General features: G+C 40.9%; 1 protein-coding gene and 1 long non-coding RNA gene across 2 annotated transcripts in view; one reads left to right on the forward strand and one right to left on the reverse strand.

Moving 5' to 3' along the window:
• The window catches only part of LOC137470946 (uncharacterized), a 30,626-nt gene extending 26,195 nt beyond the window's left edge, over positions 1-4,431 (forward strand). The window contains exon 3 of the long non-coding RNA XR_010997320.1: positions 2,774-4,431. This is a non-coding gene — a long non-coding RNA (uncharacterized lncRNA). The remainder of the gene's footprint in view (positions 1-2,773) is intronic.
• Positions 3,158-15,886, reverse strand: part of ARFGEF3 (ARFGEF family member 3) — an 86,825-nt gene continuing 74,096 nt past the window's right edge. Inside the window, exons 32-34 of the mRNA XM_068184810.1 lie at positions 14,475-14,605; positions 10,455-11,685; positions 3,158-9,760 (exon numbers count right to left, since the gene is read on the reverse strand). Of these exons, the coding sequence (XP_068040911.1) occupies positions 9,569-9,760; positions 10,455-11,685; positions 14,475-14,605 (1,554 nt within the window). The 3' untranslated portion in view covers positions 3,158-9,568. The remainder of the gene's footprint in view (positions 9,761-10,454; positions 11,686-14,474; positions 14,606-15,886) is intronic.

Raw genomic sequence — 15,886 nt, forward strand, 5'->3', positions numbered from 1 at the left:
TTTAAGTAATTTTGTTTGACTGTGGTAGGGAATGAACATAACAAGAGATCAGAAGTGGTCACACTAACCACAGTGAAGAAAAATATTTCAGGTTGGGCATATTTTCTCAGAGCTGGCAAACCAGAAGTATTGTCTCTCCTTCATGGATACATATTTCCCAGCAATTACAGTGTCGGCAAAGGTACAAATCTATTGTAAAAGCAAAACAAATAGTCATCAAGATTTATTACTATGAATTTCTATCAGGAGTCAGAAAAATGCAACCTGGCTAATATGTTGGGTTCTGGTGGATTTTTTTTTTTCCTTCAGTATAAGAGTAGGACCTAGCTGACCTGTGTTCTGATTTATTTTGGATTCTGTTGAGTTTTGAAATCTGGATACTGACTGCACTCATCTAGCACTCTGTGTCATGCATTTGGATAAAGACTTCAATTTGTGTTTGTTTACAGTGATATTAGATGTTAAGAGGTTTATCCTGATGCTAGCTTCTTTGCCAGAAGCTCCAAAATCAGAGATCACCCTGTATTTCACATAGCTCTGTGGACAGAATCCTGGCCTCGTTCTACTTCTTCTTTCAACTTCTGCCATAGGTTTGCTCAGTGAGTCAAAAGGTTTCTTTATCTGGAAAACATGATCAGGTCTGTCCTGGGGAGAGCATTCTTCCAGCAGGCTTACTGAAAATACTGTCCCATTTTAACCTGAGTGCTTAGTGGTCTGGATGTGACAGTGGTCTCCTATGCAACCCTACTGTGCATTACCCGTTACATCCAAAGTGTGTTTCCCTTTTGTCTTGTACCTGAAGTACCTGCTGGTATCTCTAGTTTGCCTTTCTGTATTCTTCCTATAAACAGTCTTTGCTGCTGTTTTTTTGTTTTGTTTTTTTTTTTTTTCCTCTCTTGTCAAATTATCTCACAGTTCTACAACTTTGGGATAAGCAAGAGGCCAGAGCATGTGTTTAGATACTTTGGGCCATTTTGAGGTGAAGGAAAATTTTTTACTTGCTTGGTTGTTCATCCCACCTGTAAAATGGTAATAGTGACAGTGGGCATTCCTTTGGCACCCTGTCAAAAAATAAAAATTAGTTATTAAGAAACAGTTAATCTGGCTTGGTATCAGGGGAGCTTTTAACATTTAGTTTAACACAGATTAACACTGGGTAGCCAGTGATAAACCTAGATTGTGAAAACATGAATGAGTTTAGTGAACCCACTGAAGCGAAGAGGATGTCTGAGATTCAATGGTGTGCCTGTTTAGTCCCTTTTAAAATTTCCTTTATTGCTTTTTGAAGTATTTGTTGACAGCTGTTTTCTTTGGCAAGTGTTCTTAACACTCTGCTCCTCAACAGAAGAACAAGACCAAGTGTCTTCTAGGTAAGTCTAGTGGCAGCAGAAGCCATGCTAGCCTGACCCCAGCATTAGTGGGAAGGCAACTGGGAATTTGTACAAGTAAGGAGTGAGTGGAATAGTGGAGCATTACTTTCTGTATTTACTCTGTTGGTGTTTCACATTACTGAATGCTGTTTAGGAGGAAATGAAAATCTTTCTAATAGGATCTAAATGAGATGTGTGGAGCAGCAGAAGGTAGCTCCCTGGAACGAAATTAGATCTGACAGTTGGGATTTAACACACTCTCTTTTGCCAGAAGTGTGTAAGATTATTAAGGCATCACAACCTCATTTGGTCGCTTTGTAATCTGTTCTTAACCTTCATACTGATGAGGCTGTTATGTAACAACCAGTGAAGGCCAGATCTTATATGGTGCTTCAGTGTATGGGAGCCCATGCCCAGAGACCCCAGTGGGGCCAGGTGGAAAGCTGGCTGCATTTTCCCTCTTGAGATTATGTGGAAAATTTGCTTTTGGGCTGTGGGTAGCATCCTTGACCGCAGAGAGGTGTATCCTAAGGTTTACTGTATGATGCTATGTCTTGTCACTGAAACACTCCTGGCTTTTAGGAAGCCCATGGCAATTCTCTTGACATGGACACTGGCAAACCCTTTCTCCTTCAGTACTTAAATTTTAGCTGCATACAGAAGCAGGGGTGACTGCTGTAAAGAAAGTATTTATTATTTTCATTAAATTAAAGGTTTTTCTTCAACAGGAGCAATCTTTGGTTTGACTTTAATCAAAAGAGGGATGTAGGTGACAGGGAGAACCCTTGCTGAGCTCTCATTTTAGCAAAATGAAACACTGCAGTGTCCATGCACTTGTTTACTGGGAACACCTCATGAGTGCTACCTAAACTGTCTGTGCTCAGGGAATGCCCAGCTTAAAAACCCAACAAAAGTCTGGCTATGAATGAGAGCTCTGAGCAACCCATCTCTAATGAAATCAGAGCCAACAGTATTCTCCTCATTTAAGGGAGAAGGGAGAAATGTTTCACCTGTCTAGATGCATCAAAATTCTGCACGGCATATACTTGTACCTTTAACTATCTCAGTAGCTTCATTCTTCTCCACCCCGCAAACTCAGACTCTGGCTAGAAGTGCTGTAGGAGTAATTTGTCAGTGTTTAGATCTCAGTTCCCACCAAAAACATGTAGCAGTTCACAGTAACTAAATTCCCAAGGTCATCGATGAAAACTGCAGTTCCTGCTAGTACATACCAAGTATTTCAGGTCCTTTCTTTGCTCTATTCCTTTGCTTCATCAGGAACTGTACAATAACTTTCATTAGACAAAACCAAAGCATTATTTATTTTGCATTTACATCTTTATTCTACAACACAAGCAACATAAATAGTTTATACTTTTTGTTTTAAAATATTTCCATTTCAGAATTCAGTCAGAATAAAATATTACACAAAATACAATTTGCAAGCCAGCTGACAGTGACTGCCCAACCACTGAACACCCAAGGACCATACAAAGCTAGCGGCACAACAGGACATGGTGGACACAGGGAAGTGTTCTTCTGAAGAAGAGCAGAAAGGGTAGAGGGAGGAAACATGGATGAGATCAAGGAATTGCAGATAGGAATGAACTCAGCAGAAGGTAAACCCAGTGTAAGCAGTTGTTTGACAAGGTAATTGATAGTCTCTCTTAAGAAGTACTATTGGCTCCTCCTGAATATACAGCTAGAGAGATTAAGTCCTGGGAATCATGTTTTGTGGTAAAATGCTTCCTCTGGCAGCCATCATCATGGAAATAAAATTTGATTGGTTTTCTTTTTAAATTTTCAAACAGAAAAGACTTAGATCTTTGGTGAAATGGAGTGCCCACTCCCTTTGGCTTGCTTTCAGTTCTAGTTGAAGGGCCTATAGAAGTATGTTTGCAATCTCACAAAAATGACAAAAGGGGGGCAGGGGAAAGTGGCAGAGAAGAGGAAGTGGGGGGAACTGAAAGAAGGTTCTTGATGTTGTCAATGCACACCTTCAATCCCGTGCTCCCATCTGCTCTAGCAAAGAGCGTGTGCTACAGGGCTCTGTCACCACCGTGCTCCGCCCTTCCTCGCTGTTCTCCCTTTGGTGTCGAGTCCCGTCTTCCTCTGCAGAGTGGGGGGCTCAGGTGTCACAGCCTGATTGTGGAGGAGATATTTGTCCCTTGCTTGAACTTGTGTACCTGTGCCTGTCTGCCAGCTCAGCTCTCTCACTGCAGCTTGCTGCTTGTGGAGCTGTGGCACTTCACCACAGCCCAGATGGACCAAATGCATGGACAGGAAACAGGGCCTTGATGCTCCATGGGAGTCAGACAAAATTTACTGAAGTACATAAACTACCTTTGAAAAGCAGGATGTTGGGGTAAAAAGATTGAATAGATCCTGTTGCCATGTTTCTTAACCAAAAATGCTTTCCATAAACTCAGCTCCCTGATTCAGTGTGGCAGTGTAGAATATGCAAACGTCAACTTGTGATTTTGCCAAAAATTGGAATTTGAGGGATCTGGTTCCACAGGCGAGCTCATTATTGCATTAATCCAGGATCATACAGCGTAGCTCCACTAATATCTGCAGAATTAGGGCATTTTTTCTTTCATCTGTTTTTAGTTTTCAGCTTGGAGACCTCAGAGCACTAAGTGAAAAGACTGATGCACATGTAGGCCATGTGCATTTTCATTTTTTCCAAAAGTTTGGAAAATAAAAAGTTTGGCCAAAATTGTTTGTTTAGTATCCTATTAGTGGCACACAAAGTATGTATTCTGAGGGGAATTTCTGGAAATTACTTCTTCCTTGCAGTTGTACAACTTCTGGAGTCCCAGGCATGTTGCTGGTGAGGGCTGCTGAGACCCTTTGGTGATATCCCTATAGAAGCTCTGCTCAAATTAGGGAGGCTCAGTGAGAAGGGATTGCTAGCTGCCACATGCTTTTATCTACATTGCATAAAACCCAACATTTGTGCTTCTGTGCAATGGTAAATTGGTCCTTTACACTAAAAGAAGAGAAACTTCTTTTGGTAAATTGATGGTATCATCTTACTTCTTGAACAATTGCGGAATGATCAGCTACTGAAAAAAACCTATTTCATGTCATATACCATGATGAGACCTGTACACAGGTCTTCCCATAAATTACTGTGACTGGAGTAATGAGTAAATAGCCTGCTTAGACACCTTAGACACATGTTAGTATAAAAGGGGGGGTGGGTGGAAAGGAAGCATGTCACTTCTTTTGTGAATTAAAACAATTTAGCACTGAGAAATGGCATTTCTAAAATGGATTGCTGAAGGTGACAATAGCCAAACCACATGCACAATTTCTCAACAGGCTTCTATATACATGAGCTAGGTCAAACATAAAGCCCTTTGGCTTGCTGGATCTGTGCAAAACTGAGGGTTCCAGTTTTGCAGTATGGGGTTGTGTGGGACTGTGTGCTGGTTCCTGTGGATTTTTCAAGCAGGAGGTGTATGGAGGACAGCAGCAGAGAGGATGACACAAAAAACTTCAGAGGACTCCCCCTTTCCTGAGAACTTGTGAACCCCTATGTAGAGACTGAAGAATTCAAGGACTGAATCCTGAGTTTTAAAGATCCCTAGTTACTTAACTTCCATTGATTTTGACAGCTTCAGCATTTTGAGTGTGGACCCAAGCTGTGAAGAAAGGTACAAAGTGGAGGCAGAACATGGAGCTGGACTCTATTTCCTAACTTGTTTGTTTCTAACTTGGTTTCATGCCAGTGCTGTGCTGGGCTCTGCAGTGTTGATATCAATATTGAGATGCTGCTATATAAAGTAGAGGTGAAGATTGCACATGGTACTTAGAGGTGGGGGGGGTCTTATCTTTGCTGAGCGAGGATTTGTCAGTGAATTTTACATAAAGGTTGAAGATCAAACTGAAAGGGAAAGCACCTTACAAGTCACAGGTGTAAACTGTGCATGGCCTTGACATGAGCAAGCCACAGTGCAGATGAGATAAATTTTTCATCTGTGATGAGGCAAAAGCTGTGTTGCCTGTGCTGGGAGTTGTACAAGGAAAGTATTGCCCAGGTCTGTGTAAATATTTTTCTAATAATTCTTTCTATATGGTAAATTAAGTCAGTTCTTCTCAAATGAGTGTTTATCCCTAGGAAAGTATTAAATTTGTATTTTAACATCATAAAGACATGAAGGCATGTTAACCAAGAGATAGTGGTGATAATTCAATGGTTGCTGAATGCTCAGAAAAGGTACCAGAATCATGTGTGAACCACTGCTGATGTGACACAAACACATAACACAGCAAATAAGCATGTTACTAATGTGGATAACTCTCTAAAAATATGCTGAATGCCCAGAATGTGGCAGTGACTGGAGCCACAGGTATCTGTACATATACATGTCAATCATCTCATATGACTGCATATGTTCACAGTGCAGAATGAAGTGCAAACATATGCAATGACCTGAGACCATGTAAGTTGGAGTCAAACCCTTTCCCTGTTCTGTAGGAAAAGGATTGCTTTCCTGATGAATGCTCTGCTTTTCTCAGCTTTAAATATTTGCACAGTGATGACCTATTTAATGTGCTTAAAGGTAGTTGATGCTGGGCAGCTGCAACTTTCTCTGTTAGCAATTGCCTACAAGATTTTAAAATGAGATGTCCTTGCCTCTGCTGGCTGTGGTGGCCCTGAGGAGGGGAATTAGGCAAAGGCAGCAGAGGTGCAGCTCTGATACCTGAGAAAGATGTCAAGCTATCACATCTTTTTTAAAGCATTTCAGTTGAGCAAAATTTACTGGGCATCAGTTTTAAAAACAACCAGCCAGTTCAATTAAAAAAACCAAATCCAACTCCTACAGAAATTTATGTGACAAAAAAAGTAAGGGCAAGAAAAGAGAAGTGGTCGTTAACCAAGGCAAAAAGAAAGAGCAAGCTCAGGCTGCAATATAGACTGGTTTGCTCAAGGTTCAAATGTTTGGTTCAACAGTAAAGCTGCCAGTACTCTGCCATGCATGAGGTTATAGAGGTAAAAGTAAGGATTTGAATGGGATACACGTGTGAATACACACGTGGATACAAGGACTACTACTGCTGCTGACTGAGGTGCTTCCTCATTCACAAGCAGAAAGCAGAAAAGGCACTGTAGCATGGACATGATTGGGGTGTGCAGTGTAGGGAATTTCCCTTCTGAAGCTTAGGACAGGCTGATGCCAGCCCTCTTTTCCTGGGACTGTTCTGGCAGACTTCTCCTTTGGGCTAGAAGCTTGCTTTATGAGGTCTGAAGGTATCATGCTGGCAGTCATGAGCCATGAAACAGGCCACACAGGACCTATGAAATGGTGATATCACACATTTTTTATTCTACCTCTTTGGGGCTTACTGATGTCTATAGCTAAACTAGCAGAAAAGTTGCTGAGAATCTGATGAACTAACTGATTTTTGTTTAGTTATGTTTTGAAGGTGCATCAGAAAGCTTTTGCTTCTGTATCTCATGGTTGTGGTAACTGAAGGGGCCATTGGCCGCTCTCCTCACCTGGTTAGCATTTTATACACACAAGGAAAAGGAAGAACAGCACATGCTGAACTTTGCTCTGTAAATAATAGCTGCTTCAAATATTCCTTCTCCCCTCCTTCTAAATTACATTTCTGGAATTATTCAAAGTTACTTATGACCTTTTAGGGAGGGCTCTTAATCAGTAGAGGCACTAGGGTGACAATGGACACTTAGTGCATAATTTGAAGGACAAAGTTCAAAACAGGCCAACAGCAACATAGCAAATTTACTTGTTCTCATTTCCCAATGTGGTATTTGTAGTGTAAATAGTTAAAATGAAATTACATTTTAGGTCAAGATGGTGGCTAATCAGGTAACACTAGGTTATACTGTGTTCATGAGTTTGAGGGAGGTGGTGGTAATGGTATTGGCACTCCTAAAGCTTTCCTTTCTGATTTACAGAAGGATTTTGTATTGCAACCACAATGCAACCATGGTGTTTCCTAGATTCTAGGACCTATTCTGTAGTCCTGAATAATTTCACTAGTACTGCTATGAATTTATTTCCCCTATATAATTTAGGGATTTGCTTTAGTTTTAGATCAGTAAAGCAAGGACCTACATCCATTCAATGCATTTATAATGAAAACCATCAGAGTTGGCTGCTTTGAATATTGTTTATTATTCTGATTTCTGTTGTTGCCTAATTAATGTACTGTATAAATGCCAAATAAAAACTTTAACAAAAAATGTAACCACACTTTCACTCTACCTAAAGATGTATAAGAAAAACATGGCAACAGAAATCAAACTATGCTACTACTCTCCCAGATACCAAAGCATAATCTAACCTGTCCCTGAGGAAGTATTAAGACTGTTGGGGGAAAATTGACAATTGAAAACATTGTTAAATTAGTAATTCATAAAGTCAGATTAGGTCATAGAAAAGATCTGGTTTTGCAGAATTTTTATGTCCTTTAAACAATTTAGCAAAAATGACTTTATAAATAAAGAGAAACAGCATGACTGGCACTACAGAAAGTTACGGGACAAATACTCCCTGCACAAGACTAGCAGGTGTCAAATGGGAAGTAGGCAATGGAGGGAAAAGGCAAGAGGATAGTGTCAGACTCTTTGTAAACAAAGCAGCCTGGGACATGGCTGTTCTGTGAAGCTTCTTGGCTCCCTTTGTTTTTCCAGGTTTAAGATGCTAAAAGCACTTAGTTTTGCAAAATCCAGGCCTTACATAAAGAGATGATTCTTAGGATGCTTTGGAGCAGGGACTGAAGCTGTATATTTAGTTGGCATGCACATTTTAAAAGCCTTGGGATAACAGCATTAAGGGGTCACCCAAAATTAAAATCAACTCATTTTCAACAGGTTTTCAACAAATGATATAGCATGGGAGTATGAGATGAAATGCCCCAAGAACTGTGACATAACTTGTGCAGCAAGGTAACCCCTTGCTTTGTATAGTGTGAAAAGCATCACATATGCATTTGACAACACAATAGTCAATCCTTCCCCTTCTCCTCCCTCTTACTAATAACAGCAAATTGCAATAGTCCCAATAGAAGTGCTGCATGGAGGGGGGATGTACCTCCATGAGGATCTGCCCTTTTCTATTTACAGCAGCAGACAAGAAATGAGAGAGAAACAGGAAATATATCTCCCTTTCATACCATTTTCCATCTTGCTTCAGCTCCAAATGGAGTGATAGGCTACATTTAACAAAGGTGATAAGGTTTTTCCTGGCTACAGCAACTCTACATAAGCAAACATAAATTTCCAGTAGAATAATAGCTGCAGTGGTGCTTAAACTGGAACACTTTACTCTGCTTAGTTGAATGCTGGAAACTGGCACATGCTGGTATTTGCTGTGGTGTGTCTTCCCCACAGCTTCACAGGAAAGAGCAAAACAAACTTCCCTTTTGCCCTTAGAGGGAATTAGACATGTGGCAAAATGCTCAGCTGTAGGCATAGGTGAAGAGGCAGCCAGGGTGGTGTTGCAGAGGGGCAGCTTGACAGTGCCATTTCTCTTCGAGCAATACTCCATAAAAGCAATGAAAGGATCAATAGTCTGTGCTTGGTTCACCCATTTTAGACCTGGCATTCTTTAGCTACTCCAAATGTGGCTACAAAGGCTCCTCTTGGAGCAAAATAAATTTCCACTTTCTCTAAGGAGCAACACATTGAGTTACTACAACAATCTTTAGTTGGCTATCCTCTCTCATGCCAATTTTTGAAGGGAAGATGTTACCCTACAAATGTCACCTTCTTACTTGTCCTATAGCTCCACCTTTTCATTGACTTGGACTTATTTATTTATTTTCTAAGTTAAATAGATTCACTGACCTGGTTTGACACCCACATGACAGTTGCACTCACAGCTAATTCCAAGTGTGGAAGTTATGCTGCAGTTTCTGGTGGCTCTCACTGCTGCAAATTTGAATTAAAATGAAGGCTATGAAATGCACCTCTTCTGGTAGGAGCCTGATTTAGGGACAGGTTCTGGGACCATGCCAGATCCTCTAAACAGACTCATGCTTTGCCTCCTTTGCTGGTGTGAGTGAGGGACACACAATCTCAGGTGGACAGACAATATAAAGAAAACAACGAGCTTGTCAATTAATTTCTCACCAACAAATAGGCAATTAATGAACCCCAAGTATTTCTTTGCGGTATACCTTGAATGTCTTCTGCTTTTTGCAACAGAACACATCTTGGTTTAAATGATGATATCGTAAACTCGGCCCACTCTTCCCAGCCATTCTCGTACTGCCTGGCGGACACGGATATCTGTCACATGGCAAGTGAGCTGGCTGATACAGGGAAACACTGCTGGCTGCAGGGCTGTGAAGGTTTGGTCTGGCAGAGCCTGAATCTGGTTGAGAACCGTCAGCACCATGTTGGTCCATGCCTACAAAGAAATTGGATTTACAAAAACCTCTTTAGAAGACGTTTCTAAATAGGTGAGCCCAGTGGTTGAGGCAGAAAATAAGGTATCTGGTGGCTGCAGCCTCATGAAGCAGACTGAGTAATGCCAGCATATTTATTTAATGTTCCTAAATCAATTGACTTTGTATTGCAGGTATCATGCTCACCCTTTCCTTTTTTTGTCTCACAGTGAACAAAATCTGTCAAGTTTGATGCTTTCACTGATTTGTTCACTTGGACACACAAAACAGCAAACTTCTGTTTAGCAAAAGAGCCCATTATTTTTCTCTGGAATTAACAAAAAACCCCATTCTTAAGTATAAAACCAACGTGACGTGCAGCATGGCATTTTCAGTGGGCTACAGCCCATAGCAGTAAAGCAATGAGTTTGCTGTAGGTTGTTAGTTCTCAGGATTAAGGGCAGCTATGGCCCCAGTTATAGAAGCACTCTTGAAAGCTGAACTAGTGCCTGATGACACTTCCCTGAAGACTGACTTTCTTTTAATAGGGCAGAATCAGGTTTTTATTAATTCCAGCTCCTAAAGATTCAGTCCTCATCATGAGGACTTCATTATATAATACAATATTTAACAAAAAGATTATAATAACGTAAAAAAATGTATATGTGTATTTTTATTTATTGCTATTTTTCTTAGCCTTCTACAAGAATGTCCTACCTGTATCTGGGCCTCTGCATCCCTAATAGATATATTCAGGGAGCTGACTGTGGACCCTGAACGGGGTCTCTTCTCTTGTCTCAGGATCTCTGGACCAGCACTGAATGAATGCCTCATTTGACCTTGATCTAGAAGATGCTGTGGCCGCTGAAGCACAGGTGAGTCTGGCCCTCTTGAACCCAGGAGTTCCCCTTTCTTTTCCACTTTGACCTCTTTGGTGAAGGATGTCATGGCCTGTTGCTGTTTTCTCTTCTTGTATTCTGTCATAAACTTGGAGATGGTTTTGTCAGTGGCTATGGTGTAGATTTTGTTGCCAGCACTCTCCCACCATTCTTTTTTCTTGGTTTGCTCTTTCTTTTCTGGTTTAGGACTCAGGGGTGGGGGTAGCAGCAATATTTCTCCACTTCCTCCTCGAGGTGTCAAGCTGTCTCCCAGCTGGTCCCTGATTTGACTTCGGTCATCTTCTGATGGTGTGTCCTTTCCAGACAGCCCTCCGGTTGATGGGGTGGAGGTTTCTGAGTGAAAAGATGGCAAAATGAAGAAAGAGTCACCTTTGAAAACTGGAGGCTCCTCTACATTGTTCTCCAGGTCCAGATGCATTTGGATGTAGTTGTTGCACAGTTCCATGCAGAGCTTGTGAAGCCGCTTGATCAGCCACCCCCAATCTGCATTGCTGACTGGCTGGACGCTCAAAGATGGGATTCGAGCCCTCCACTGCCTCTTCTCCTTCCCTCGTGGGGGACTGACCTGGGCAGTTTCTTCAAAAATGTCTTCATCTTCTGAAGAACACTGCTGTGATGAGTCCGTGCTCCTCTCATCATCTTCAAAGAGGATTTTTTTCACTTGCTCTGCAGTAATGTTCTCCTGGTTTGTCAGGATTGCACAAACCAAGGCATGGAAGTAGATGTTGAAGCTCATTGCTGACTGGCGATACAAGTTGGCAGCTCCACCAATGCCAGACACTTTTTTCAACAAACACTTCAGCCCAGGTCTGGTGTCAAACTCTCTGGCTGTTCTGTAGGAGTCCAGGAGTAAGTCAAAGATAACAGCCAGGTTTTGCATGGAGATGTACCTGAGAAAACCAGCCAACTTGTTTTCTGGTACTTGTATTGCCATTTTCTCCTCCAAGTTAGAAGGGCCTTTCACAAATTCTTCCAGTAAGATGTCATATAAATTCTGGAGCAGTACTTGGTGGGACAGCAAGCTCACCACTATTGTCCTGAAAGGAATACTTGGTAAACCAAGCATAGGAAGGAAAAAAATCATAGAATATTAAAATGGTGCATTGTGCTTGTACTAAGAATAAAAGCACACTCAGATATTTCAGCCTGCTACATCTGAGGAATTTATTAACACACAAATTATTCCTTCACCAACATGTCAGACAACCTTTATTTTGCCATGACAAATTGGGGCCAAAACTAGTTTACTACTCAGTTTCCATTTCCACTAATGCCCAGGAGTACTTAAAAATAAACCATGAAGAGGTGTCTAACCAATAAAGAAACGTACAGAAACATCAGCAGTGCAATGCAGCATGCAAAGAAGCTGAAGTCTGGCTGAAGGCACATTTCACTGTTTGCTCTTAAGACTTCAACTTGAACACTGAGAGTCTAGCATGGACATACCTATTCCTAACCCAGTTCCTCACATACGATACTGGGTGATTCTTAGCTGTGCTCCCGTTAGAAAGATGCTAGGAGCTGTTTTAGCCCTCACTGACTTTTGATTTGCACAGTGGACACAGGAATGGCAAATGCCTCTGACCAAAGTTTTCAGGTCTTTCACCAGTAAATAACACTGAGAGGCTTACAGGCAAGCAAGGCTTGGAAAAAATACAGGATTGTTATTTGGTATCTTATGGATTTTAAATTATAAACTAGTTATAATGTTAAACCTAGTTTAAGGTCTTTTAGAAGGTCTTTATGTAAGATTACAGGGCAACGTTCAAAATTAAGCTCATGCACATAATAATACTTGGTTTGATGTGGTGGGCCAAGTTTTAATTAGCACAGCTATCAAGTAAGGAAGAGATTTTTTTCAGTTTGCTTGCAATACTCAAGTTTTAGGTCTAAGTCAAAGCAAATCTTCACATAACATGAGAAGTTCAGCTGCAGACCTTTGACATTTTTTGTTGCAAGAATTATTCCAATTTCATTAAATAACTTTCAAAAGTGTTTGGGAATACCACGAAAAAAAGTCTTTTTTTTTTTTTTTTTTTTTGAGAAATCCTATCAAAATCAAAAATTTTGAGAATACAACATTTTAAAAACGTTCAGGCCAAACTGTTATTCAGTTACATTCCCTGTGTCACTTTGCCTACCATGACACAGCTGATACATCAGTAAAATTTAGTAGTCTTATTATTTGACAGTGATAAAGTGTTATTGATTAGCACATACAGTTGAGCTCTTTATGGGGAAGTAGTTTTCTGCTGTAAAAATCATTAGAGGCTCTGACTCAAAAAAGCTCTTAAGAGCATGTATAAAGTTAAATGAGAGCTTGCAAGTGATTTCAAGCAACTAATCCTGTTCCAAAAGCAGGGTCAGGAATGAAGGAGATCTGCTTTCCTTGTAATAGCCAAAAAAGCAATTTATGAGGACAGTGTAAAGTACTGCTCAATCCCAAAAGAAACTGGTAGAGAACTACAGGTGAAAACACAATGCCAAAGCTGGCTAAGGATAGTATTTTCTTATTCTGCCCAAAGTTTCAAACTGAAATATATGATTACTTTTCAGGAAGAAAAAAAGCTCCCTTACCCCAGCTTCCTGTGAAACGATGCAGCATTAGGGAAACAAAACCAAAAGGGAGAAGTGAAACCCTGCTAAGGTTAAAGTAAAACTTTGGAAAGGCCACATTTACTATCATGCATGATTGCCATATTACTGCACTGCTGTAGCAAATAACATGAAAACAGTGGCACAGTCAACTTTGTGAGCTCTGTTTTGGTGAAAAAATGAGCATCGCTGGGATAACACTTGGCTATGGGCATATACACCTTTAGCTGTTGGTTGGACAAAGAGCAGTGTAAGAGCATTCAGAGTTTGCATTAATTGCAAGCTTTATTTGTTTAAAGACAAGCAAGACCCTTGCTACCCTTACAAATGCAGCCCATTAGAATGCATGGCCTTATGTGCTATGAGAGGTGAATACTCCAGTCTTTTGCTTTGCATTCATAGTAACAAGAAGAATGACCTGCTAGCCTTTGCATAAAGTAGATATTTTCCCCTATAAAGGAATGGTTTAACCTGTAACCTCAAGCTTTCTTTGTCTCTGTGCAGGGCCCTGTTCTCTGATGGTGAGGCAACAGAGCACCTGCTCTCGGGGGAAAACTTCCATACAGCAGTGTAAGAACAGAGACATCTTGCATGGTCTTTCTTTCTGTCCATCCAAAGGAGGACCATCACATTCTGGCTCCTTGTTGCAAGCAATAGTTTAGATTTGAATGGTATAAAGCCATGTTCGGTATCTCGTAAAAGACAATTTCATGCCATTACATACCTTGCAATACAAACACAAACCCTGAATGCAGAATTCTGATTCTTGGCCCAAATGATGGTACAGCAGTTGTTTAAACAACCACATGCAAGCAAAAGGAAATATTCTTTCACAAGATCAGACTGTGGTGTAAATAGATGAGTTTCTCAGCTGGTAACATAACAGAAAGACTTCCACAAAAATAATGTGCCAAGCAAAAACAACATTCCCTAGCTCAATGTTGACAGCTTTGTAGTTTTGGATGTGGTCTCTTCGGTTTATAATGCCCCAGTTCATCCATTACCTTCTTAACCAAGTAATACCGAATTTAAAAGACCCTTAGTGAAGCAGACATTGCATTTGCTAGGTATCACTAAAACCACAACAATGTCACAAAAACCTAATTTGATCAGTGTATTCATTTTTGCTGATGAGCCCTATGGAGAGGTATGATTTACCAGGCTCAGTTCACATCTCTACCTGTTCAGCAATATTTTTAACTTGCTTTTCGTGACACAGTGTTTTCCTTGGAAGATATTTTACCTTCTCTGGTTATGCCCATTTGGTTTCTTATCTGGTGGCAGGTCAATGATGAGCACACACGACTGGGCATGTTCAAACCCTTCCTTGTTGCTAGGGGTTTTTGGGGAGCACTGAGTCTCCAGCATGAAGACCTAGAAAACAACAAGTTACATAAAACAATCAGTTTAGCACTTGCAGTGGGTCTGGGGGTGGGGAGGGGCTGGGAATAGGATTCCCTGCAGTGTGAAATATCTGTCATTCTGTATTATTTTACAGTGATAGAGAGAATGCAAGGTATCCCCCCAGGCAGACATTTCCTGGAATATGCTGTTTTGGTAAAACAGCAATGGGCTGCCTCCAGACATCCAGCAGGGTGCAGGGCAAAGGACAGATGTATTTTTCTTTGAACCTGTATAAGGCATAACACCAAACGCCAAATCAAGTTTTCTGCTGTCTGTATGCTTCTATCTGAAATTACCATGTACAGTGGAGACAAGGACCTGTTTGCACAGTTAGCCAGGTGCACCTAGAAAGGTTGGTTGTTGGAAGGATTATTTTCAGCCAACAGATACCTAATATGCAGTCCTTTGGGGACACAGACAGCAACTAAATACCAAGCAGCCACGAACTTACCACACCCCACCCCCCATGCCTCTCAAGGATGGGGAGGGGAATCAGGCAAAAAAAGATAAAAAGATAAACTCCATGGGTTGATATAAGAGTGGTTTACTAATTTAAATAAAATACAGTAGTATCTATCACCACCACAAAAAGGGAGGCCAAAAAAAAAAAATAAAAGAGTCATAATCTGATGACTGATGCTCAGCCTGTTCCTGAGCAGCCCCTGCCAGTCAAGTCCTCTCATTTACATACTGAGCATGACACTCTGTGGTATGGGATATCCCTCTGGCCAGTCTCCATCAGCTGTCCTGGCCATGCTCCCCCCAGGCTTCTCATGTCCCTCCTTACTGGCAGAGGATGGAAAACTTGACCTAGTGTAAGCACTGTTCAGCAACAACTAGAACATCAGTGTGTTACCAACATTATTCTCATACTAAATTCAAACCACAGCACAGTACCAACTACTAGGAAGAAAATTAACTCCATCCCAACCAAAATCAGTTCAGTGGGAAACAGGGAAACTCTCAATTCCTGTAGCTTTGTTTTGTAGCTTCATAGTTGTAGCAAATCCTCACTGTGGAGGATGCGGAGTGCCACTGATAGGTCTACAAGAAAAGTATTAATGTTACATTCCCTGATTTCTTGAGTTCTGCATCTTTAAAACTTATTTGAAAACACATTTTCTATTCAAACAATGTCTGCCACTACCACATTATTTGTGACCACCAATCCTGGTCTGTGTGTCTCAGATTTTCAAGCAGCATCAGAGTATGATTTATCAAGTCAGAACATCTGCTGGCTGTTTTAACCTA

The sequence above is a fragment of the Anomalospiza imberbis genome, chromosome 3 (assembly GCF_031753505.1).
Source record: "Anomalospiza imberbis isolate Cuckoo-Finch-1a 21T00152 chromosome 3, ASM3175350v1, whole genome shotgun sequence".
NCBI classification, from domain to species: Eukaryota; Metazoa; Chordata; class Aves; order Passeriformes; family Viduidae; genus Anomalospiza; species Anomalospiza imberbis.